At 40.8% G+C, this 27,380-nt stretch overlaps 1 protein-coding gene across 1 annotated transcript in view; it reads right to left on the bottom strand.

The window, feature by feature from the left end:
• Positions 1-1,529: 1,529 nt before the first annotated feature.
• LOC114657570 (polycystic kidney disease protein 1-like 2) overlaps positions 1,530-27,380 on the bottom strand; it is a 145,257-nt gene continuing 119,406 nt past the window's right edge. Inside the window, exons 40-43 of the mRNA XM_051932013.1 lie at positions 20,494-20,704; positions 17,589-17,690; positions 9,077-9,208; positions 1,530-2,049 (exon numbers count right to left, since the gene is read on the bottom strand). Of these exons, the coding sequence (XP_051787973.1) occupies positions 1,927-2,049; positions 9,077-9,208; positions 17,589-17,690; positions 20,494-20,704 (568 nt within the window). The 3' untranslated portion in view covers positions 1,530-1,926. The remainder of the gene's footprint in view (positions 2,050-9,076; positions 9,209-17,588; positions 17,691-20,493; positions 20,705-27,380) is intronic.

Raw genomic sequence — 27,380 nt, forward strand, 5'->3', positions numbered from 1 at the left:
TGCACAGTAGTAACTTTATAAAATAATTTATGAGCATCATTGTCACATGTACAGGGTACAGTAAAATTCTTCCTTGCATGTGCTGATCACCATACAACACGTGTTGCTACTGCAGTGCAAACATTTTGTGTTAATACTGTAGTAGTCTGCAGATTACCGTGAACACTTGATGAGCCAGATGCACAATCGACAGTCACACAGGTAAATGGAGCTCTGCATTCCATGAACTCCTGGCTTATTCAGGATACACTTAAAGCCCTGGAAGTTTCAAGACTACAGGTGGAGACGGCCTGAGCATAGGATAAGACACGGCGTGTGGAAGTGGCAGGCAGAGCTGGCATTTTGTGAGGCGTTTCTGTGATGATGGGGTGTTCGGAGTGAGACGTTTCAGTAAGTAAACATTCCTGTTCTTAGACTGATCTGCCATTTGGTTTGCCTTTCCATCTCGGTGTTAATGTTTTTTTTATTTTATTACAAAACAAAAGGCTTAAAAAAACATGAATTAACTGACATATTTACATACTAATTTATTTTGTTTTGCTTGACTGTCTAATAAGTAAAAGTAAACATTCCGTACATTTCTTATATGAAGACTTAATATTGTGGAAATATTGCGTTGGAAAGCCAGAATTGCATTAATGGATTTAAGTGGATTGTCCACATGCCTCTTAATAATTATCCACTTCAGTTTTCTGCATCGTTTTGTGAATATTGAGTTAATACCATTTGAGGTTAAATGAGCTTATGATGCACAGATGTTTTAAAAAAGTAAGGCAAAATCTGATGCACAGTATGAGTACAGATAGCATATCCAGTGGTGGGGTAACATTTTTGTTCTGTCACCCATAATCCAGGTCTCTGCCGTTTCAGTCATGTGACCCTGTACTGAATGAATTCCTAAAGAGGGTGAATGGAATGGCAAGTAGACAGCGGACAGAATACACACGTGTGCTTAAATGCCACGGTTATGTGGACTGCATGTCACAACAAGAAATGGCAGCGATTTTAATCCAGCTAAGAGTAAGCACTGTGGACAAAGCCGAGTGCCAATGCTGTGCTACTGCACTGTACTCTGCGTTGATATTGAGGTTCTTTTACATTATGAATTTAATGGTGTTCATTTTTCAGAATGTGTGGCTCTACTTCTTTAAATGACACAAGTCGAGCTGAAATCTGAAAGATTATATATGTTATACCAGTTCAATTATTGTTTTTTTGGTTTTCCTTTCAGTTCATAAGATGTGATCTTTTTCACTTAAGTAACCCACAATCAATATTTCTACCCTACTATTGGAAGACATGTATCTGGGAAATAAGACTATGACTCCGCTGCATTTTTGAGTTTTTTTTTTTCCTGGTGGTGCACCATACTGTATATAATGCACAGAGCTGATCAGCTCATCAGTTATACTTTACAGGACATCTGTCACAAATCCATGAATGCTCTCCATAGTTTCATAACTCCCAGACAAATACCTTCAAACTTATGAAAGGAAACCAACCCTGAAAGCTATGACAACCAAAAAGCATCACATTTGATATCCTTTAATTCTAAGAAACATTATACATATTTATTGATCGTTAAGCACAGCATACAGATTCAGCATTAACTCTGATTTAGCATTTGGGCAAACAAACTAATTCACAATGTCTGAGGCGTTTCACACGAGCATTGCTACACAAACAGAATTTGAATGGCTCACAATTTCAAACAGCAGAATGATGTTGCCTCTCTAAATCACTAACAGTGAAACAGATCATGAAAGGTACACCTATATAACATTCCTAAACCTGCTTTTTCCAATTTAGTGTCGTGGAGACAATAACTAGATAGACGGATAATACAATGTGTGCTTTTTTTTTTTTCTAACTTGACATAAGCATTTCTTTGTATTTTTATGAACTACTCATTCTTAAAACTGCTGTCTAACTTTGGACAGTGTCCTGCTCCATTTGTTTTGCAGTGTTCTCCTCTTTCTTGTATTTAAGACCAAAGACGCTGCAGAGTTTTATAAGCATAAGATCCACAATTTCTTCTTCTTCAGATGGCTGTGAAAAATAATATGGACAAAAGCAAAATGCATTAATAATTTCTAATTGTAAAGACATGTTCTTGCTGTATGTGTATGAGCCCACCAGTCACTCTGCTTGTTAGAGATTTGCAATCATTTGAATTTGAGGCTCAGGTCACCTAAAGGCTGGTGACACAGCTGTGACAAACAGAGAATGAATACAATAATAGACAATATCTATATTAAAAAATGAGCAGCCAAGTCATTTTAAAGCACTTTTGAATTTAGTTATGAGTAGATGGAATATGGAGTACCCTAACAAACTGGGGTAACAACTATCTATGGATTTAATGGTGCAAGTGCTACATGGCATAGAGCCTCATTCATGATGGTGGACTCTTCATTCCAACATCACGTATTACTAAGTTTTTGATCATTTTAAATATCCCCCCAACATTCCATCCAACATACGTATCTAAATTACTTCAAAATGCAAGATACCTTTCTTGTTTCATTGTATTGTACAGTGATAATAAATGGTGATGACACAATATGGGCACTGTAATGTTTCTATGAGGCCATATTATGCCTGGAGCATGAGAAAAGTGCTATATAAAATATTATCACTTATTAATGTGGAAGCCCACAATTCTGAAATGTGTTTCATCAAAATGCACAGTTCTTACCTGAAAATCAGATGATTAGTCAATGTCATCCCAACGCAGTTTATTACTGCTGCCTTTCTATGAAGCATGATGGCACAGTGATTACCCCCTTCAGTATCTTGAGCCCACTCTTTGTGTGGTGTTTCTCTGGATGCACCAGTACCCCATTTTTAAGGTTTGGATCACAAATGGTGATAAAGATGGCCTAACGTGGGCCAGTGTGAATGAATATTTAAGTGTGCTCAGCAGTATAATGGTCACCCTGTCATGTGGCCCCTCATAATCCCGCAGTGGAATAAACTGACAAATGTTCTATATAGTAGGCCCGAAGGAGTCTCCAAATTTATCATTTAAATTGTTTACATATATGATTCAATATAACACACGGTGAAAGTAGGAGGCAGACAATCCCTTGTTAGTGTCCTACAGGCCACTAATGTCCCCTAGGAGTATTGGGGACATTAGTGTCTGTTATAGTCTACTCGGGAGAAGAGTCCAGGGAAACCTGATGCCACTAGGGGAGCTCCTCAGGGGTACCGCTGGCTGGATAACATGGAACCAATAGTGAGGGGTCACTGGATGGGTTTTACTGACCCAGGTATACAGTCAATAGACAGGGAGTGTTGGAGTTAGGAGACTAGGCTAGGGGAGTAGTTTAGTGGGTAAATAAGAACGGCCAGAAGGCTTACATATCCAAGTCTGTGTGATCTTGGAGAATTGTTTCAAATAGTCATCTGTTTTGGGTAATAAAACCCTTTTCTATTGTCACTAATGTTCATTTTTTTGTTGTCATTTGGGTTTGGTGATGAAGCATGTGCCCCCCGTATAGACCACAACATTTACTGACAAAGTGCAGAATTACATTAATAAGCAACATTTATAGATATTGTAATAAGTAATGCGTTGTAAATAAACATTTGTGGGCACTCAATATAAATTTTCAAAACCACAAACTTCACTGTGTTAAAAAAATCATAGATCTGTCAAATGTTCAGAAACAAAGTGATTTCTAGTGAGTTTGTAGTGAGCAAAAACACAATTTGTCCATGTTTTGCACAGCAAGCATCATCACATCACACTGTAAAGTTAAAAAGATTACAGAATCTACAAAGATTCCAAGGCAACATATACCAAAAAAAGATTTAGGATAAAATATTTAGACAGACTAATTAGCATTCAAAGAAAATACATGTTCTAGGTTGATCCTGTTGATTGTACAGCAGAATAGTCAGAATTACAATTATTCATTTTCTTAGCAAATACAAGGTTTGTAAACATGTCCGAAGTTTGGTTTACAGCTAGAAGATCTGCAACTAATACCTAATGGCAGTGTGCAGATTGGATTTGCATTGAAGACTCTGAATTCTGTACCCTTCCATGTTTGTTCACGTTTCCTCCTAGTAATGTGCCGTATTGCTTGATCCATGATCTGATTTGTCCGACATCAAACTGTTTTAAGATCTCTGCACTTGATTTTAGAAGCCACACACCAGACAGGCTTGTCTATGCTTGCCTGATGCTACCCTTCTTAACTTTATGAAACCCTGTTTAACTTTGTAAATTTCTCACCTTTGAAAATGTCTTTTTTGGTCTTCCAATGTGGTGCTTTCAGGTTTAACTTTTAAATAAAAAAACACCTTTTCTCAGATGCGCTTTATAGCACAACAGCACTGGTATCATCTGCGTGACTGCTGCTTCTGTGGATCATTTTTTTGGTTTCACTATGTACATTCAGCTTTTGTTTTAATAATAATACATTTGATTTATATAGCACTTTAGTAGGCCTTATCTAGTGCTGATTTCCATGTGATTTATGGTGTACTGCACGGGTGTCCAACTCCGGTCGTGGAGGGCCGCGGTGGCTGCAGGTTTTCATTCTAACCATCTTCTTCATTAGTGACCAGTTTTTGCTGTTAGTTAACTTCTTTTGCCTTTGTTTTAATTAACTTCACTCAGGCTCCTTAGTTGTTTCTTTTTCCTTAATTAGCAGCCAAATAGTGAGATATGAAACATGACCAGCTCACCTGTGCCCATTGCACAATATTTGAAAATAAAGAAAGGTGATGGTCTTGGTAAGGTTGATCTCTCAGGTCACCAAAACATTTTGATGTCGTTCTTAGAAAAAACAGAAAAATCAACAGCTTTGGAAATATCTTCTGTAGCAGAATGAGAGCAGCAACAAGCCATGGAATTAAATAATGGGTTTAATTAACAGCAAGAATCAGCTTCTCATTAAAAAAGTGGTTGGAGTTTAAAATCCCAGTTTATAGCTGGTCATCTGTTAGCTCGTTTCACATCTCATTTCTGTTTGGCTGTCATTTGATGAGGAAACGAATCAATTCAGAGGACTGAATCCTTAAAAACAAGGCTATTAAAATGAAGGGAATAGAAGTTAAATAGCAGTGAGAACTGGTCACTGATTAGGAAAAGGGTTAGAATGAAAACCTGCGGCCCACCAGGCCCGGAGTTCAACACTCCTGGTGTACTGGTATGGAACACCAATTTAATGTTGGTATGAAACCAAGTCTGTGGTCCATTCCTGTACAAATTGTGAATCTGTGCAAAATGTGGTCTAGGTAGTGTGACAGTCTGGGTTGGCTGCCATTGCCATCACATCCTTGAACCTGAAATCGTCAAAAGTCATGTCCGAGATGAGCCGGGCAATGAGGATGCATAACCAGCAAGAGATGGTGCAAAGTGCTTTGGTGTTTAATTCAACAAGCACAAAGTGCAAATAGTGCAGTGCAGTCCATCCATTCAATAAATAAGCAATATATAATCCAATACAAATAGGTACTCTTCGGTCGAGGTTAAAATGTCCAATAAATAAACAAATCATTTTTTCATAAAATGAGGTTAAAATCAGTACAGAATCCATACATTAAAAACTCATGAGCTGTGGTACTGCCCATCAAAAAAAAGGCTCCTCTGCTTACCCTTTGGGAGCTTCCACAGCCATGGGAAACATCTACCAACAGGCACAGTCAGCCTTTAATGGACTCGGGTCCTGCCACCTTCCAAGGCATTTAGTATGCAGCGCCACACTGAGCCTTGCTTCTGTCCCCTGACTCCATTCTTTGGCCTTCAGCTGGGGGAGGCATACAGAGCAGTAGGTCTCTCCTGCTCCCAAATGCACTCAATCTCTGTCCCCACCCCAAGTGCTGGCCATGCAGTCCTCTTTGGACACATCCCCAACTGCCAACTTCTGTCCTCAACTGCACTGGTTCCACCATGATTCTGCCTTCTCTTTTGCTTTTACTGCGATACACTCTTTCAACTTGTCGTGTTTCTGTTCTCAATCCTTCTATCTTGTCTTCGCCCCTCACTGCCACTGGCTCCAGTCTCACAGGAGGTGTGGATTCGAATCCCACTTCTGCCATTAAATGTGATGGCCTGGCTTGGCTGCAGCTGCTATCATGTCCTCATTGCCCGGCTCATCTTGGACAAGATTCTCGACAGATCCAGCTTCAAGGATGTAATGGCAGCTGCAGCCAACCTGGACAATCACAGGTAGGTTTAACAGTGTGAATTTGCATAACAGAGTTACACAATTGGGGTACCTGACACTACGTGAGATGTTGGTACAAATTAGATTTGGAATGAAATGGCACTTGCAGTCTTTCCTTTTACAAATGGGGAATCTGTGCAAAATTTGGGTCATACCAGACAGACAGACACAGCACAATTATATTTACATATTACATAAGATTGCAGGATGGTGGCTTTCAAAGTCCAAGAAATTGGGCCTAATTTGTTTCACTGTGTTTTTTTTTGTTTCGAGTTGGGCTCTGTGCAAATTCAAGAACCAAGCAGCACCCACCCACAGACACAGACCACTGGCGTATTTGTTTTCTTGTTTTTTTGTGTGTGTTTTACAGACAGCTGGCTTCAACCTGATATACCTGACTAACATTATCGGACAGAGACCCAGTACTCCAACCCTACAGTTACACCATGTCACTTTCAGTTTGTGTCTTGTTCCACAAAGGAAAATAACGATCTGGACCTGCTCCATTTAAATGTTAAATATGCCTTTAAGTGTAAAGTACTGGCACCTCTGGGCCGATCTGACCATACCAAGATTGGTCTTATTCCCTGCTAGAAGTCTGTAAACTGGCATGGAGCCTGCTTCTAAAAGCCGGACAGGGAAATGATGTGCGAGACACCTAGGAATGATACTGAGGGTCTCAGTCACTGCATCACAGTCTATGTTAACTTTTGTGTCAACACTGTGATACCCTCAAAGACATTGCATTGCTTTCCACACAAGCAGCCTTGGATCACTAAGGACCTAAAAGGTCTCCTGAATGAGGACAGGGAGCATTCAAATCTGGTGACAAAGTGGCTGTAAAGGATACACAGCAAGTGCAGTTGAGTAAAGGAAAGGATGCTTACAAAGCTAAAAACAACATGAAAGATGTCTGGCTCCAGAGCTTGTGTGCTAGAAGTATATGTGGACAAATCTAACACGCTGAAGCAATTTTTTAATAGAGTTTCCCTTCTTTTCTTCCAATAACTAGTCTTCCCACACCATCCCTGCTATATTAACAGCTCCTTCCACATCAACTGGAATGTCTTGGGCTGTCCATAACTGAAGACCAAGTGAGGAGACAACTGAGAAAGCTACACACAGGAAAACTTGTGGACCAGATGGAGTCAGTCCTTGAATTCTTAAGGCCTGTGCTGACCAACTTTGTGGTGTCCTCAGGGACAGACTGAATGGGTGACAAAGTCTCCAGAAAGTGCTGCTGCTGTGGAAAACATCTTGCATTGTTCCTCTTTCAAAGAAGGCAGACGCTTCTTCACCTAATGACTGCAGAGCAGTGACACTTACACCTCACATCATAAAGACCTTTGCACAAATATTGGAATGGAGGATGCAATTGTTTATCTGCTCCACAAGGCTCATTCTCACTTGGAGAAAGCTGGCAGCACTGTGAGGATTATGTTTTTTGATTTCTCCAGTGCCTTCAATACCATCCAGCCACCCCTGTTAAAGGGTAAAGTTATGAATATGCAGGTGGAGGAGACTATGGTGTCCTGGATAATGGACTATCTGTCGGGCACACCACAGTTTGTGAGACTCCAGGACTGTGTTTCTGATACGGATATGAGCTACACTGGAGCACAACAAGGAACAGTTCTGTCTCCTTTTCTCTTCACTCTGCACATCTCTTGACTACAAATAAAACACCAGGCCAGGTCACTTGCAGAAATTCTGCGATGAGTCTGCACTCATGGAGTGTATCGATTAGAGGTATTAGACTAGGGAGTCAGATGGAGAACTTTGCCTCTTGGTGCAAAGAGAATTGTCTGCAACTTAACATCAGCAAAACCAAGAATTGGTTTTCACTGAACCAAACAGCCTCTATGTCCGAGCCCCTGTTGATGTACAGGTGGTGCACTCTACAAGTATTTGGGGGTCCACATCAGTGACAGGTTGAACTGTTCTCATAACACAGAGGAGCTACATAAGAAAGGACAGAGCAGGCTCTTTTTTCCTTAGGAGTCCATGTTTCTTAATTGTAGGTGGTGACACCCTTCACGTCATCTATAACCCTGTGAAGTCCAGTGTGCTTTTCTATGCTGTGGTGTTTTGGGCTGGTAACATCTCTTCAAGAGAGGCCCAACAAATTAACAAGCTAATTAAAGAGGCAGGCTCAGTTATGGGATGCACTCTGACCCACCCCGAAGGTCACAGCAAAAAAGAACTGAGTGCCATTACGGACAATGCCGCACATCCTCTCTCAGATGCAATAACACTGAGAACTTTTCAGTGGAAGTGTGTCAAGAAATGCTGCTGGGGCTCCTTTATACCAATAACAGAGTGTGGGTATATATTTATTTATCTATTTCTTTATTTTATTAATGAGCTTCTAGAAAAAGCCACATTTCCCACTGATGACAAAGTTTTATCTATCTTAGGTGATGCGCTATCATTGTTGCTGGATTAACATGGGTAAGGAGAACATCAAGTAAAATGCTTTATGTTTTGTGAATGTGCACATTAATAATTTCACTGTACTCTGTACACATGACAGTTCTTCTACTGCTACTTTGACTGTGGTGCTTCACAGTCTATGATGTGTTTCGAAGAACAGAAGGTGATATCATCTGTTGTTTTATGAGATTATTTAATGGCTACATTCTGTGGTAGCACAGCTCCAGGAGTCTGGTTTTCAGTCCTGGTCCAGATTTTGATGGTGTGGTTTGCAAGTTCTGCCCATTTCTCTTGTGTTTTTATTTTCTCCATTAGCTGCATTGATTTTAACCCCACATCCCAAAAGTTGTACAGCTTGTTAAACTTCCATGAGGTACATATGCTTGCCCTGCAGGAAACTGGGGCCCGAAGAGTTAAGTTGTAGTATTAATTGTCAGAGTCCTGTACTAGAGACTCACCTGATGCTGCTGTTGCTCCTCACTAAAAGCCACTAGGATGACAGAGATAAAGAGGTTAAGCACCACAAAAGTCATGAATACAATGCAGGAGCCAATCAGGAAGGCACCAAGGACAGGATTGTAGTCTAAGACCTGAAAATAAGACAAATGAAAAAAATCAACATAATGAGATCTAAGTTTTTTCTACCTAACCTATAATGGCTGATAACATGCAACATACATTCTAAAACCACATTCATGCAAAATGTATTTGCATCCATTCCCAATGTGAACACTCATAAACTTATAATGGCTGGGGACTTTAATTGTGTTTTAAATCCACTCTTAGATAGGTCCTCCTGTCACAGGGGTGATAACATCTAACACTACAAAGACAATTACACAGTTTTTAACTGAACACAACTTATCAGACCCCTGGAAGTTTCTAAACCCAAACTCAAGAAAATATTCTTTCTACTCACCAGTGCATCATTGCTACTCAAGAATTATTTCTTTATAGATGATCATTTCTTGCCAACGATTAAATCTTGTAAGTACGACGCTATTGTTATTTCTGACCATGCCCCTCTGATCTTGAAGCTAAAATAATTATGCCCCACATACTCATCTCGCAGATGGTGTCTTAACCCACTTCTATTAGCAGACGAGAACTGTACAGAATTTATATTAAAAAAATCAGTTTCTTTCTAGAGACAAATACATCCTCAGAGGTCTCTGCAGGAATACTCTGGTAAACTCTGAAGGCCTTCTTAAGATGACAGATTATTTCATATCTTTCCCACAGAAATAAATTAGAAACCAAGAAGGTATCAGAGCTAACCAGTGAAATTACTACAACAGATCAAGAACATGCCAGGTATCCAAGTGAGGCTCTTCATAGGAAAAGGCAGGCTCTGCATTCAGAGCTCAACCTCTTAACAACTAAAGAAACTAAACAACTCATTTTTAAATCAAGTTATCATTACTGTGAACACGGAGAGAAAGCTAATAAGCTCTTAGCTCAACAAATCCACAAGCAAGAAGTTTGCACTGCAATCCCAGCAATCACCAACACGAATGGAGACAAAATTATTGACCATAAAAATATAATGCACACATTTAGAGACTACTATAAATCCTTATATTCTACTGAGTTTAAAGAAGACAACACATAATCTAATGCATTTCTGGATGCATTACAGATACCACAAATAGATACTCTTAGTGCAGAGGAATTGGATAAACCTTTGGCGCTATAAGAATTACTAGATGCTATAAAGTCACTTCAGAGTGGGAAAACAGTAGGCCCTGATGGCTACCCTATCGAATTTTATAAGAAATTCTCCACTCAGCTAGCTCCTTTCTTATTAGCAACATTTACAGAAGCTAGTGACAATCAAATTCTACCTCAAACTTTTCACCAAGCATTAATCACCATCTTTCCTAAACAAAATAAGGAATCATTACAATTTGCATCGTACAAACCAATTTCACTTCTGAATAATGATATTAAGATACTCTCCAAAGTCCTAGCTAGAAGGATGGAGAAAGTGCTGCCTTCGGTAATATCACAAGATCAAACTGGATTTATTAAAGGCTGACACTTAGCTTCCAATCGTCGACGCCTGTTTAATGTAATATATTCACCTGCAAAGTCAAACACCCCAGAGATATTATTATCCTTGGATGCAGAAAAAGCATTTGATATGATTGAATGGAACTACCTTCTCACTACATCAGAGAAATTTGGGTTTGCCCCGAACATTTGTGCGTGGATCAAACTACTGTATACCAATCCAGAAGCTTCAGTTTGTATTAACAACATTAATTCAGACTACTTTAAACTAGAATGTGGTACCAGACAAGGATGCCCCTTGTCACCACTACTTTTTGCAATCGCCATTGAGCCACTGGCAGTTCATTGTCGAAATGCTTATCAGATAAAGGGGATTATCAGAGAAAGACTTGAACAGAAAATTTCTCTATATGCAGATGATATGGTACTGTATATATCAGACCAACAAAATACTGTGCCTGCAGTCCTAACAGCACATATAGAATTTCAAAAGATTTCTGGCCTCAGAATTAATTTAAATAAGACATTGGGAAGAAGATCTCTTAATCAATATATCAGAAAAGGAATGGAAGGTAGCAAAGCAGAGAATTCACTCGAGCTCCATATGTGCAAAGCATAGAATTATTCAACTAAAAATTATATATCGAGCTCATCTGTCTCGCTTAAAACTGTCCAAAATGTTTCCAGGGCAGGATCCAACTTGCGAACGCTGCAACCAAGCTCCTGCCTCACTGGGTCACATGTTTTGGGCCTGCACCAAACTAACATCATTTTGGACCAAAATTTTTAAGTGCCTTTCAGACAGCCTTGGGGTCACAATCCCTCCTAACCCATTAATAGCTGTGTTTGGTATTCTTCCAGACGGACTTGAAGTGGAGAAGGACATGCAAACGGTGATTGCATTCACTACACTTTTGGCACGTAGACTTATTTTGTTAAACTGGAAGAATCCTAACTCTCCTCTGATAAGTCAGTGGGAAAACGATGTTTTATATTATTTGAAATTGGAAAAAATCAAATTCTCAGTTAGAGGATCTGTACAGAACTTTTTCAAAACCTGGCAGGATCTAATCAATATTATTTTAGAATAAGAGAAATAACTATTACCGCATTCATTTTCCTTCTCCATTTTTTATATACCTATATATATTTCTACCTTTCTTTTGTTTATTGTTGCCTTATTAAAAAGCCCTAAGCAATTCTCCTTTGGCTAAGCTCTCCTTCTCAGGAGTGGGGTTTGATTTGTCTTCAATTTGTCTTTTTTTTGTTATAAATTGATCTATTTGTATGGAATGATTACAATAAAATTAATAAATAAAATAAAAAAAAAAAAGAATTAATTTAAATAAAAGTGTGCTCTTTCCAGTGAATTCTCAAACATACAATATTAGATTGGACACCTTCCCTTTTATCACTGCAGATCAGTTTAAATACCTAGGGGTAAATATCACAAGTAAACATAAAGCTCTTCATCAACAAAATTTCACCATCTGTATGGAAAAAATTAAGCAAGACTTGCATAGATGGTCAACCCTTCATCTCACTTTAGCTGGAAGAATTAACGTTGTTAAGATGAATATCCTTCCTAAGCTTCTCTTTTTATTTCAAAACATTCCAATATACATCAATAAATCATTTTTTAAGCAATTAGATTCAACCGTAACCTCATTTCTTAGGAATTTAAAACATCCACGTATCCAAAGAGCGACCCTACAAAGACTTAAGGCAGAAGGTGGCATGGCTCTACCTAACTTTCAGTTTTACTACTGGGCAGCAGCCATACAAGCTATAAAAACCTGGACATGGACACAAATAGATGAACATACACAGGCTTGTTCTGCAATAGAAATAAAATCCTGCCATACTTCTTTATATTCCCTGCTTTGTGCCCCTATAAATGCAAGTTATCACCAACATACTAATAACCCAATTGTGCTTCACTTGCTCAGAATATGGAACCAATGTAGGAAGCATTTTAAGATAGAGAAGCTTTTATCTGTGGCACCTCTGCACAAGAACCACCTTTTTCAACCCTCGCAAACATATGCAGTTTTTAATATCTGGAAAACATTTGGGATTAAATCACTTAGAGATCTTTACATAGACAACATCTTTGCATCCTACGAACAATTACATTCCAAATTTAACTTTCCAGCAACACATTTCTTTCACTATCTTCAAATTAGAAACTTTGTTAAACGGAACCTGCCTGATTTTCCTTATCTCCCACCTTCCTCTATGCTGGAAAAAATATTGCTCAGTTTCGAGGACTCATACAGCATGTCTGCAATATATAAAATCATTTTACAGTCCCCCCCTTTCAAAGATCCAGGAGGACAGTGGGAAAAGGATCTCTCACTCAACATATCAGAAAAGGTGTGGAAGGTAGCAATGCAGAGAATTCACTCGAGCTCCATATGCACAAAACATACAATTAACCAACTCAGAATTATATATCGAGCACATCTGTCTCGTTTAAAATTGTCCAAAATGTTTCCAGGGCAAGATCCAGCCTGCGAACAGTGCAATCAAGTTCCAGCCTCACTGGGTCACATGTTTTGGGCCTGCACCAAATTAACATCATTCTGGACAGAAAAATTTAAGTGCCTTTCAGACAACCTTGGTGTCACAATCCCTCCTAACCCATTAACAGCTGTGTTTGATGTACTCCCAGATGGGCTTAAAGATGAGAAGGACAAACAAACTGTGATCGCCTTTACTACACTATTGGCATGTAGACTTATCTTGCTAACTCTCCTATTCTAAGTCAGTGGGTAACTGATGTTTTATACTATTTGAAATTGGAAAAAAACAAATTCTCAATTAGAGGATCTGTGCAGAACTTTTTCAAAATCTGGCAGGATCTAAACAATAACATTTTAGATTAAGCTCTTAAAGCACTGAGGAAGTAGATTCTCTTCCCATTTCTTTTTCTTCTCCATTTATCTTTATCCGCTTATTAAACTCATCAATTTACTTATTTTTACTAGCTTTAAGTTTTACTCTGTTGACCACGCTCTCTTTCTCAGGGGTGGGGGTTGATTTGTTTTCAATCCTATTTTTTTTAAACATGTATCTATTTATATGGAATGATTACAATAAAATCAATAAAGTCAGAGAGGCGAGATTACGTTGGACATGTGCAGAGGAGACATGCCGAGTATATTGGGAGAAGGATGCTAAGAATAGAGCTGCCAGGGAAGAGAAAAAGAGGAAGGCCTAAGAGAAGATTTATGGATGTGGTGAGAAAGGACATGCAGGTGATGGGTGTGACAGAACAAGATGCAGAGGACAGAAAGATATGGAAGAAGATGATCCACTGTGGCAACCCCTAATGGGAGCAGTCGAAAGAAGAAGAAGAAGTTTGTGGACTTATAAAAAGCATATGACAGGGTGCCAAGGGAGGAGTTATGGTATTGTATATGAAGTCTGGAGTAGCAGGATATGTATAAGAGCAGTGCAACTGCGGTGAGGTGTGTGGTAGGAATGGCAGCCTGTTTCAAGGTGAGAGAGGGATTATATCAAGGATCAGCTCTGAGCCCTTTCCTGTTTTTAATGGTGATGGACAGATTGATAGATGAGGTCAGACAGGAGTCTCCTTGGACTATGATGTTTGTAGATGACACTGTGATCTGTAGTGAGAGTACACGGCAGGCTGAGATGAACCTGGAGAGGTGGAGGTATATCCCGGAGATAAGGGGATTGAAAGTCAGTAGGAGTTAGACGGAGTACATGTGCGTGAATGAGAGGGAAGGTGGTGGAAGGGTGTGACTGCATGGAGAAGAAGTGGTGAAGGTAGACAAATTTAAATACTTGGGTTCAATGAAGCAACAGAGTGTACAGCAGAGAGGTGAAGAAGAGAGCACAGGCAGGGTGGACTGGGTGGAGAAGAGTGGCAGGAGTGATTTGTGATAGAAGAGTAACTGCAAGAGTGAAAGGAAGGTCTATAAAATAGTTATGAGACCAGCCATGTTTTATGGTTTGGAGACGGTGGCACAGATGAAAAAACAGGAGGCAGAGCTGGAAGTGGCAGAGTTGCAGATGCTACAGTTTTCACTTGGAGTAACAAGGATAGACAGGATTAGAAATGTGTATATTAGAGGGACAAAACAAGTACAACAGTCTGGTGACCAAGTCTAGATTGAGATAGTTTGGGCACGTGCAGAGGAAAGGTGAGGGTACATCAGGAAAAGAATGTTGAGGATGGAACCACCAGACAAGAGGAAAAGAGAAAGGCCAAAGTGGAGGCTTATGGATTGGTGAGGGAGGGCATAAAGGCAGCTGGCATGGCAGAAAAAGATGTAAAAGACAGGGAGAGATGGAAATGGATGATCCACTGTGGCAACCCCTAAATGGGAGCATCAGAAAGAAGAATAACAACAAGAAGAACAAGAATAAGAACTACAAAAATAACAAGAAGAACAAGAACAAGAAGAGATATCCACACTGTCAATATGGATTCTCCTTTATCAGATCCTGATAAGATTATGACCACTTGTTCTAACGCTGAGCTACTTGTGTCAGAATGTCACTCACCTTCAGCCAATTAGCTTTAAAGTTAGTCTTTGGCATCATAATGGAGTGACTTATTGGTCGATAATGAAAACCCAAAAATAAAACATCTAATGAGCCCTCCCTATCACTACATCAAGACTCCAGATAACCCATATTGTAAGTTAGACTATCCTGAGGTAAACTCAGTTTTCATGAAAATATGTACAGCCACGACAAAAACTATAGCTGTGTTTCCTGGGCATTACTGCAAACTTATGCTGTAAATTTAAAAGCGGAACAATTGTTCTGTTTAGACTAAGGATGCTCCCAATTTGTTACAAGATTTGACTACTGGTTAACAGGGTGTGGCTTCAAATTTGACAGAAAATCAGTGTCAGGCAGATTTTGAGTGTGGTTTACTGGTGATTAATACTTCTTGTGACCCCACATTTACAATAATTACCTCCAGAAACAGAATATAGCAGTTACTAAGGCATCTTGGGGCCATGACAAAAATTGTGCGGGGGATTAAAGAAATGCTTAATGTTAGGGTAGGAGTTAATCCTGGTTGAAAGGTAAGTGTGCTAACATTCAGCCAATAGATCATATTGTAGAATTTCCAGTCAATCATTTTGAATCCAAGCAGCCCACATCATCACTTGGAAAGGGGCAAAAGCAAAATTTCATGGCAAAAAAATGCCTTATAGTGTCAAATTTAAAATCTGTGGCTTCAAAACCAAAGCAGTGCATAAAGTAGAAACAAAAAGAAATTGTGCTTTTAAAGGTATGGAGATGATTACAACAGCTTCAATTGTGTCCAAAGGCTCTGGTGGCCTGAGTGGCTGCAGGTTTTCATTCCAACCACTTTCTTAATTACTGGCCTATTAAAGTTGCTATGGAACAGACATTTTAATTCACATTCTTTTCACAATTCTCAGACCTTAATACTGATCTTTTCCATTCGTCAGAACATTTTCATGGTTGTCTCAGAAAAAGAAGAAAATCAAGTGTTGGAAATGTCTGGTGTGGTAGACTGAGAGCAACATCAAGCTAGAGAATTATATAATGTGTCTTATTAACAGTGGGAAATGACTTCTAATTGTTTGGAGTGAAAATGGTGGCCCTCCTGGAGTCTGAAACCCCTCAGATAGCTGGTCATCTGCTGAATCAATTTGCATCTCATTAATGCTTGGCTACTATTTAAGGGAAAAAGAAGGTGCGTGGGTGTGTTTGTGTGTGTCCTGCGGTGTTTTGGCACCCTGCCCGGGATTGGTTCCTGCCTTGTGCCCTGTGTTGGCTGGGATTGGCTCCAGCAGACCCCCGTGACCCTGTGTTTGGATTCAGCGGGTTGGAAAATGGATGGATGGAAAACAATTATGGGTTGTGAATTAAAAAAAAAAACATTCAGTTAAAATGAGGGAAACAGTCTGTGCAGCAGCAATTGACTACTGTAATGGAGAATAATATCTAGCATACTGTATATGTGATTTTTTATTAATGTATAACAATGTCTAATTTTAAAATGCAAGGCAACTGGATAAGCCAGGTAATGTTCAGGAATATTTACAACATACCAGATAGGATCAGAATTTTTGAAAATGGCCAGCTAGCCCGACTGAGTAAAGGTGGGTTGAGATGAAAGGCCATTAATAGGACAGCAACTGGAATGAAGAGGAGGAGAATTGACCAGTGAAGGACAGTCTATGGAAGATTTCCATTAAAACAGGAAAATATCCTGCAACTTGAACATCCACAGGTTTAGTGACATGCTCGAAGGCAAAAAATAAGAAAGTGGTGAGGACTGAATTGATAGCTGATAGGTTATTTTATTTTGGGAGTTTTTCCTTGTCTTCTTAGAGAGCCAAGGCTGGGGGGGCTATCAAGAGGCAGGGCCTATTAAAGCCCATTGTGGCACTTCTTGTGTGATTTTGGGCTATACAAAAATAAATTGTATTGTATTGTATTGTATAGCCTTGCACATGTCTCAGCTGCTGTGCCAAGATGCCTGGAATAGTTACTGATGGTCAGTGACGAAATCAGCAAATGGATTTGTGTCATCCTTCAAAAAGAAAACCACAGGCTTGGATGTTTACACAGTATATATCCATCCATCCATCCATTATCCAACCCGCTAAATCCTAACTACAGGGTCAAGGCAAGGTGCAAGGCAGGAAACAAACCCCGGGCAGGGCGCCAGCCCACCGCAAGGCACACACACACCCACACACCAAGGACACACTAGGGACAGTTTAGGATTGCCAATGCATCTAACCTGCATGTCTTTGGACTGTGGGAGGAAACCCACACAGACACGGGGAGAACATGCAAACTCCATGCACAGAGGACCCAGGAAGCGAACCCGGGTCTCCTTACTGCGAGGCAGCAGCTCTACCACTGCGCCACTGTGCCACCCCTCAGTATATAGCAATTAAATTAAATGAGTGTACTTCATTATATGCTTACCTCTTCATAGTTGAAGCTTCCCAGCTGTAGGCTGACCATGGTTAGACTTGCCTCCATTAATGTCCTGTATGAGTACAATGTCCAACCAAACAGTAGATTGGACTAAAACAAACATTCAAAAGCATGATTTGTTATCAAAAATACAATTTTTATCCTTGTGTTAGACAAACTAAGAGATGAATGTAGGACAACTAGATGCATTTAGTATACAGTAATTAAACAGGTGCTTCATTTTGTACTATGAACACAGTTCACCTTCTCTTCTACATTTCCAACATACAGTAGTCCTATAGGTCTTTTCTTCATAACTAACTGTCACATTCAGAACATACTCTCATATGCATTATGGCATTGCACTTATTGGGAGTGTCTTATCACCTGTCTTATAAACTGTGGTTCTTGTTCACCTGCAGACAGTTTTATATTATTTTTTAAGACATGAGGACGAGGCTCTTACTTATGGAGCAGACATTTTCCTCAGCTTGTCTGTACATTTAAAGTAACTTACTATTTTTTCATTGTTTTACCACATTCACATAATAAAGATAGAAACACAGTCATCCACATGTCCGTCAATTTTCCAAACCTGCTTATCCTGAGTACGGTGGCAAGAAAGCTGGAGTCTATGTCAGCAGGCATTGTACAGTCATATGAAAAGATTGGGAACCCCTCTTAATTCTTTGGATATATGTATTATATATATTATATATATATATATATATATATATATATATATATATATTATGACATGCCTTATGGAAACAGTAGTATTTCAGCAGTGACATTAAGTTTATTGGATTAACAGAAAATATGCAATATGCATCATAACAAAATTAGACAGGTGCATAAATTTGGGCACCCCAACAGAGATATTACATCAATACTTAGTTGAGACTCCTTTTGCAAATATAACAGCCTCTAGATGTCTCCTATAGCCTTTGATGAGTGTCTGGATTCTGGATGGAGGTATTTTTGACCATTCTTCCATACAAAATCTCTCCAGTTAAATTTGATGGCTGCCGAGCATGGACAGCCTGCTTCAAATCATCCCATAGATTTTCGATGATATTCAAGTCAGGGGACTGTGACGGCCATTCTAGAACATGGTACTTCTCCCTCTGCATGAATGCCTTTGTAGATTTCAAACTGTGTTTTGGGTCATTGTCTTGTTGGAATATCCAACCCCTGCGTAACTTCAACTTTGTAACTGATGTTTGAACGTTACCCTGAAGAATTTGTTGACATTGGGTTGAATTCATCTGACCCTAGACTTTAACAAGGGCCCCATTCCCTGAACTAGCCACATACCTCTACAGCATGATGGAACCTCCACCAAATTTGACAGTAGGTAGCAGGTGTTTTTCTTGGAATGCAGTGTTCTTCTTCCGCCATGCAAAGCGCTTTTTGTTACGACCAAATAACTCAATTTGTGTCTCATCAGTCCAAAGCACTTTGTTCCAAAATTAATCTGGCTTGTCTAAATGAGCATTTGCATACAACAAGCGACTGTTTGTGGCGTGAGTGCAGGAAGGGCTTCTTTCTCATCACCCTGCCATACAGATGTTCTTTGTGCAAATTGCACTGAATTGTAGAACGATGTACAGATACACTCATATTTTTGCACAGCCAGTTTTTCTCATTTGATTTAATTTCATGCAACTAAATACTGCTTCACTAATTTTTGTAAAACACCCCAGTACTCAGATGTTCCTAGGAAATGAAAAACATACCACTGTTATCTTTTTTGTTGAAAGTAGAGTAAATTATTAGGCTGAGAGGGGTTGTCAAACTTTTTCATATGACTGTATGTAATCGCCGGATGGGGCATCAGTCCATTACAGTGTGAACACACTCTCACACGCGCACACACACACACACACAAACACAGAGACGGAGGCTAGGGCCAATTTAGCAATACCAATCCACTTATGTCATATTTAAATTTGAAATCATAATATGTAGCTTATTTGAGCCTATATAATTTCAACTGTTTATAACCTTTTGTGTAAACCTCATCACATTGCATTTTGGGCCCTGCAGTCTTCATGTATCTTTGATCACAAGGGGAGCCCTTGAGCCAACCCAGAGCTTAGAGAACATGCAAGGGAGGCCAAAATGGAAGACATACACCAATCAAACAAAACATTAAAACCTCTCACAGTTGACGTGAATAACATTGACTATCTCATTACAGTGGCACCTGTCAAGGGGTGGGATATATTAGGCAGCAAGTGAAGAGTCAGCTCTTGAAGGCGATGTGTTGGAAGCAGAAATAATGGAAAAGTGTAAGGGTCTAAATGATTTTCACAAAGGCCAAATTATGATGGATAGATGACTGGGTCAGAGTACCTCCGAAATTGCAGGGCTTGTGGGATGCTCCTGGTGTGTAGTGGTTAGTACCTACAAAAGTAGTCTAAGGAAGGACAACTGGTGAACCGGTGACAGCATCATGGACACCCAAGGCTCATTAATGTGTATGAGGAGCGAAAACCTGCCTGATCGAATCCCACACAACTACTGTAGAACAAATTGCTAAAAAAACTTAATGCTGGTCATGAGTGGAAGGTGATAGAATAAACAGTGCATAGTAGGCTCAGACCACAGTACCCATGATGAACCCATTACAGTGCCAAAAGTGCCTGCAATGGGTATGTGAGTTTCAGAATTGGACCATAGAAGAAAGGAAGAAGGTGGCATAGTCTGAAAAATCACATTTTCTTTTCAATCAGGTGGTTGGCCAGATGTGTGTGTGTCATTTCGCACCTGGGGAAGAGATGGCAGGAGGATGTACTATGGGAAGAGGGCTCTCTCTGTTTTCATTTTACCTTTCTGATTGGGTCTTTGTGGTAAGATTGAAACAACCAGCTAAATTTTGAGGTTTACTGCTTTAGGCAAGGTTACTTACAGCAATGGAGTAGGACAGGAACATGATGACAATGACTGTGATAAATCCGGAGATGTCAGTCCAGGCTCGACGCAACGTGGATGTGATCATGTGTAACTTAGGATTAAGCCTCAACAGGTGCCAGAGCTTCACTGTGGCCAGTAGCACCAGGAAAGCAATAATATAACCCAACACAGAGTCTGCTGCAGCCGTATCATAAAAACTGGCAAACCTGAGAACAAAATTGCACAAGTTGGTTAGGCAAGATAAAAGCTGGGATGACTTAATTGCCAAGAAGGAGAGAATACAAACAGAAATGGGAGCAGGGAATACTTTCAAAATATAAACTCATTTTGAGCAGGGAAATGATAGATTGACAGAGTATATATTTACTGTGAGAAGAAGGCGCTATGACAAGGGTTTGTATCTTCCACCAAAACACTTAATATCTACCTAACCATCCAAAAGTTGTATGATCTCTTCAGTGGAAGCGAGGATGACATCTGGTTTATGTCCAAAAAGTAATTAAACCGATCCTCATGTAATTCCTCCTGTTCCTGCTCTCTCATCTTTGTTTGTACAGAGACTTGTTACAGTAGGAAAATTGTGTAGATAATTACTTTGTTGTAGTTAGCAGAAAAATAAATGTCAGATTTACTGTAGTTTAAAACTGTGATTACATATTTGTATGTGTCATGTACTGTATTTTGCCCCAAAGAATATATGATTCTTAGAATATTGCAAAGCCTCTCTCTAATAATATGGCTCTTAATAATCTTGTTTCTTTTATATTTATTTTGTTATGTCTGCAGTAGAGACATGAGGTGAGGTCAATAATACTACTACTACTGCACAAGACGCCAAACAAAGTGCACAGCATATAACAATATATACAAACACACATACTCACCGGCCTCTTTATTAGGTATACCAGTTCAACTGCTTGTTAACGCAAATATCTAATCTAATGCAATATCTAATAAATATTAATTATTAATCTAAAAATATTCATCTAAAATATGTAATGCATTGCAACTCAATGCATTTTGGCATGTAGACCTTATCAAAATGACCTGCTGAAGTTCAAACTGAGCATCAAAATGGGGAAGAAAAGTGATTTAAGTGACTTTGAACCTGGTATGGTTGATGGTGCCAAACAGGCTGGTGTGAGTATTTCAGAAATTGCAAATCTACTGTGATTTTCACACACAACCATCTCTAGGGCTTACAGGGAATGGTCGAAAAATTGGGAAAATATCAAGTGATCAGCAGTTCTCTGGAAGAAAATGCCTTGTTGATGCCAGATGTCAGAGGAGAACGGACAGATTGGTTCGATCTGATAGAAAGGCAATAATACCTCAAATAACCAATCATTACAACCAAGCTATGCAGAAGAGCATCTCTGTACGCACAACACATTGAACCATGGAGCAGATGTGCTACAGTAGCAGGAGACCACACAGGGTGCCACTCCTGTCAGCTAAGAACAGGCAACTGAGGCTACTTTGCATGGGCTCACCAAAACTGAACAATAGAAGATTGGAAAAATGTTGTCTGGTGTGATGAGTCTCGATTTCTTCCGCCACATTCGGATGGTAGGGTCATGGTACATGAAAACATGGATCCATCCTGCTTGGCACACTTTGGGCCACTTAGTGCCATCTGAGAATTGTTTAAATGCCACAGCCTACCCGAGCATTGTTGTAGACCATGTCCATTCTTTTATGACTGCAGCGTACCAATTTTAGGATGGCTACTTTGAACCTGATAATCCATGTCAGAAAGCTCAAATCATTTCAAACTGGTTTCTTTAACATGACAATGAGTTCACTGTACTCAAATGTCCCCCATTGTCACCAGAGCTCAATCCAATAGAAAACCTTTGGGATGTGGCGGAACGGGAGATTCACATCATGAATGTGTAGCTGACAAATCTGTAAATATGTGATGCTATCTTGTCAATATGAGCCAAAATCCTTAAGGAATGGTTCCAGCACCTTGTTGAATCTATGCCATGGGAGTTCTGAAGGCAAAAGGGGGTCCAATCCGGTATTAGCAAGGTGTACCTAATAAAGTGGCTGGTGAGTGTATGTAAGTGTTGCATAGTTTGTAATTTACTACACATACCTTACATTGTTGCAAAATCAACCATATTTAGTCTAGAACATTTTCAGTTATATTATATATATATATATCTATACTAATTAATAAAAGGCAAAGCCCTCACTGACTCACTGACTGACTGACTGACTGATTCACTCATCACTAATTGTCCAACTTCCCGTGTAGGTGGAAGGCTGAAATTTGGCAGGCTGATTCCTTACAGCTTACTTACAAAAGTTACGCAGGTTTCATTTCGAAATTCAACGCGTAATGGTCATAACTGGAACCTCTTTTTTGACAATATACTGTAATGGACGGCAGCTTGATGGCCGTGGGAGGCGGAGTTGAGTGTCACGTCATCACGCCTCCCACGTAATCACGTGAAAAGACTGTGAACGCAGTAGGGAGAAATGAAGGAAGAGCCGCAAACAGCGAAGAACAAAAAATTCATTAAACAATTGAGAAGGGAGCAAAACAATAAGAAGCGAGCGAGTGAAGCATACAAGCATCTTCATAAGGGAAACAAAGCACGGTGTAAAACGTAAGTTTAAATAAAGTTTATAGAAACGCTCCAGCTGCGGATTGCAATAACATATTCGCGAGATAAAAGTTTAATGAGAAGACACGAGGTATAAACGAAGCACACGCCGTAGCGCAACGTTAGGGGCTTCACCTTTGGCGCTGACGTTCGAGATTCGATTCCCGAGAGGGGATGCAATGAGTGTGTATGCATGAAGAGCACAGAATTAGGGAGAAACATGTGTCGCATACTCTTTGCATTATTTGAAAGTAAACTATTAAAACCATTCTATGATCTGCTTCTGGGAACAGAAAGAGGGCACGTGGCGGATGTAAGGCGACTTCCTGACTAACCACAAGCGTAACCTAGCAGGTAACCACCCATAAAGTCAGATTGTGATTCAGAAAACAAATGCCATGAATGTAATTACCACGATCTACATACTGTCAAATAAACGAAACATACGCCGTAGCGCAACAGCTGTGAAAAGGGAGGTTCACAAAAAAACACATCCTTAACAAATTGTTATTGGTATATTTTCGATCCGTTTAAAAAGGTTTTCTTTTCTTCTTAATAAAAAATTAAAAGCAGTACTTCGCCGCAACGAAGCTTGAGAATTTGGCTATATATATCTGCTTCTCGCAATTAAAAGAGGGCACGCGGCGGATGTTAGACAACTTCATGACCAAACATAAGCGTTACCTGCCAGGTAACCACCCATACAATCAGATTGTGATTCAGACTAGGAATGCAATGAATGTAATTACCCCGATCTACATACAAGGCGAAAGTCTTGCAACATTCAAAGATGATGGTTTGGGATAAGTACACCATGGAACATAAAAGAGCTTATGAAGCCTTGAACCAAAAAAAGCAAGATCTCAGAGATCGTAAAAAAAAAAAATAGGAGGTAATGTCGTTTTACTCGCTGTAGATTTTAGTCAAACATTACCAGTTATTCCACGAGGGAAACCAACAGATGTGTAACGGCCGACCCCTTTTACCCAGCCGGCAGCTACACCTCCAAGACCAGTGGCCTGGATAATTAACTGAGAAAGAATCTACTATCAAGCCGTACTTCTTACCATTTGAACTTTTCCCCACAATCGACGGTGAAAAATATAAGCACACAAACAGGATGTAAAATTAAACAGATTATATGTATTAAGTAAAACAAGACGACATGCAAAAAATAGAAACATATAAATACAAATATCCCTCCACCCCAGCAATAACAAAACACCACCAAATATATATAAATATATACAACAAAAACCCTCCCTTGTCCCTGTAACAAATAAACACACAACACGAAAACAACAATGAATGATAAACTGAAAATGAATGAGAATGTGAGTCCGGCAATAATGAAACTGTCCTGAAAGCGGATGACTGAATTAGTGATATTGAGTGGTTTGAATCTCCCCGGAAAAAATGGAACAGCCTCACCATGAATCCTCGTGTGAATGGTGGATGATTAAGTCCTACCCCGGGGTCTTTCGTGGTGAGGTCCGTGAAATAAATCCGGCAGATGGAAAAACAAACTGGATTGGCAAGCGCGATGTGGACAATAACTGGTACCGTTGGTTCGTGGTCGTGAATGAAAAATCTCCTTCTCTCCTCTCTCCTTTTCCTTCTCCTCCTGATGGCTTATATAGTCCTGTGACGGCTGTGATTGAATGATTGTAAACAGGTGTTTTCCAGGTTGGCGGCTGTGGTCTCCTTCCATCATCCGTCCCCCTTTTTATGGGGACGGCATAAACTGATACACAAACAGTAAACGGGACAATGAAACGAGACGCACTCAGAACTGACATTTAACACTATGTGGCCCCGCTACATTCCCCCCCCCCCCAACCTTGGACAAGGGAGGGCCGAAGTACGGCTTGAGATTGGCCACATGGATTGTGTCTATCTTGGAGTCAGTGCCGATACCCCTTTGAAACTGGAAATTAACGGGACCTGTTTGAGAAATGATTTTGGCCGGACCTAACCATTTAGGCGCTAGCTTGGCGGAGAACCTTTTGCTGGCATCCGAGAGATGGTGAGCTCTAATCCAGACCAAATCACCCGGCTGAAAGTGCGCTTCCTTACGCCGGGCATTATATAACTTGGCATGTCTGGATGTCGAACTCACCAACCTCTGTTGGATTCTCCGCCGTAATTCCTCAATTTTGAATAAGTTATTGTAAGTGGTGGTTTCTGGATTAGGGGCTCTGGGAAGGAGTCGGTCAAGCGGGCCCTTTAGCTGTCTGCCCAGCGCAACCAAAGCAGGCGTCTCACCTGTGGCCTCATACACAGCGGTGTTCAGGGCAAACCGGAGCTCGGGGAGCCATTTATCCCAGTCCTGATGGCGTTCACCCACATAGGAGGCGATCATGTTCTTCAGGGTCCGGTTCACTCGCTCCGTCATGTTAGCCTGGGGATGGTAAGCTGTTGTCAGGTTTTTCTTCACTCCCCAGGCTGTATAAAGTTCATCTAAGAGAGAGCTCGTGAACTGCGGACCCCGGTCTGAGATGATGTTCTTCGGCACCCCCCAGCGGGTGAAGATTTCGTTCTTCAGGGTGGAGCAGATCTTATTAGTTTTTGCGTCTGTTAATGCAAACAGCTCCACCCACTTAGAAAAATAATCAATCACCACCATCAGGATGGTCTTCCTCGAGCTGGTAACAGGAAAAGGCCCCATCAGGTCGACTCCCAAAGTCTCCCCCGGTCCATCCGCGATTGTCGATTGCAGCAATCCTGCCGGTTTACCAGGTGGGTTTTTGAGCTGCTGGCAGGTGATGCACTTCTTCACGTGGTGGCAAACGTCTTTCCGGACAGACGGCCACCACGCAACCCCCAGGATCTTTAATAAAGTCTTTGTCCTTCCAAGGTGACCACCTAAAGGACTGTCGTGATAGTAATTTAAAAAGTCGGGGATGAGCCCTTCCGGAACGACTAGTTGGTGTTGCAGACTCCCAAGGGAGGATGGAGTGGTCCTGTACAGAACCCCCTGGAGGTCCACGAAGTGTACCCGGTCGGTACGCTGCTGTTCCAGTCCCTCCGTGATGCTCTGGCAGAATGGACTGGTGGCTTGTGCTTGAGCCAGGTCTTCCAGGCTTCTTGGCAGAGGGAGGATCATTTTCTTTGCCTCTGCCAAACACACCATCCCCGGTGGCTCCGACACCCTGGACAGAGCATCAGGCACAATATTGCCACAGCCCTTCCGATAGGTCACCTTGAAAGTGAAGTTCTGGAGGCGTAACACCCACCTGGTTAGACGGGAGGAGGTCTTCGGGTGATTAAATGCCCAGGTCAGAGCGTGATGGTCGGTGTACACTTCAAATTCAACTCCCTCCAGATAGTGTCTCCATTTTTCCACAGCCCACACGACAGCCAAACACTCTTTTTCGGCTGTCGAATAATTGAGCTCGGCGCCGTGCAAGGCTCGAGAGGCGTAAGCGATGACGTGTTCAGCCTGGTGGATTTTCTGAGTGAGCACGGCGCCAAGCCCCAGGTTGCTGGCATCTGTTTGTACCTGGAAAGTGAGCTGTGGATCTGGCTGGGCCAGAACGGGCGGCTCTTGAAGGTGGCTCTTTAGTTGCTCGACCGCGTCCTGGCACTCTGCTGTCCACTCCCACGGGACATCTTTTTTTCTTAGTTTGTTCAAGGGAGCCGCTATATCAGCCATCCGGGGAATGAACTTGTGATACCACCCCACTAACCCAAGGAAACGTTGCAAAGATTTCAAATCCGTGGGCGTGGGGTAGTCTCGGATGGCTAAGGTCTTCTCGGGGTCTACAGCGACCCCCTCAGATGAAAGAATGTGCCCGAGGAAGCGTATGTGGGGTTGAATGAAGGTACACTTCTTTGTGTTCAGCGTAAGGTGCGCTTGATGTAATCGTTGGAAGATGGTGTCGAGGTCCTGGAGATGTTGTTTAATAGAAGGGGAGTAAATAATGACGTCATCGATGTAAACAAAGCAGATCTTGCCTATCAACCCCCTCAGGACTTGCTCCATGAGCCGCTGGAAGGTGGCCCCAGCATTTTTAAGCCCAAAAGGCATGACTGTGAACTGGAACAAGCCTTCAGGGGTGATGACTGCCGTCTTCTTCCTACTCCCCTCGTCCATCGGCACCTGCCAATAGCCACTGCGGAGGTCTAGTGTGCTGAAAACTGCAGCTCCATGCAGCGACTCCAGAATCTCATGAACCAGGGGCATGGGATATGCGTCCAGGCTCGTCTTCCCGTTAACCCCCCTGTAGTCCACGCAGAAACGATAGGTGTCATCTGTCTTCTTTAC

Source organism: Erpetoichthys calabaricus, chromosome 9, assembly GCF_900747795.2.
Source record: "Erpetoichthys calabaricus chromosome 9, fErpCal1.3, whole genome shotgun sequence".
NCBI classification, from domain to species: domain Eukaryota; kingdom Metazoa; phylum Chordata; class Cladistia; order Polypteriformes; family Polypteridae; genus Erpetoichthys; species Erpetoichthys calabaricus.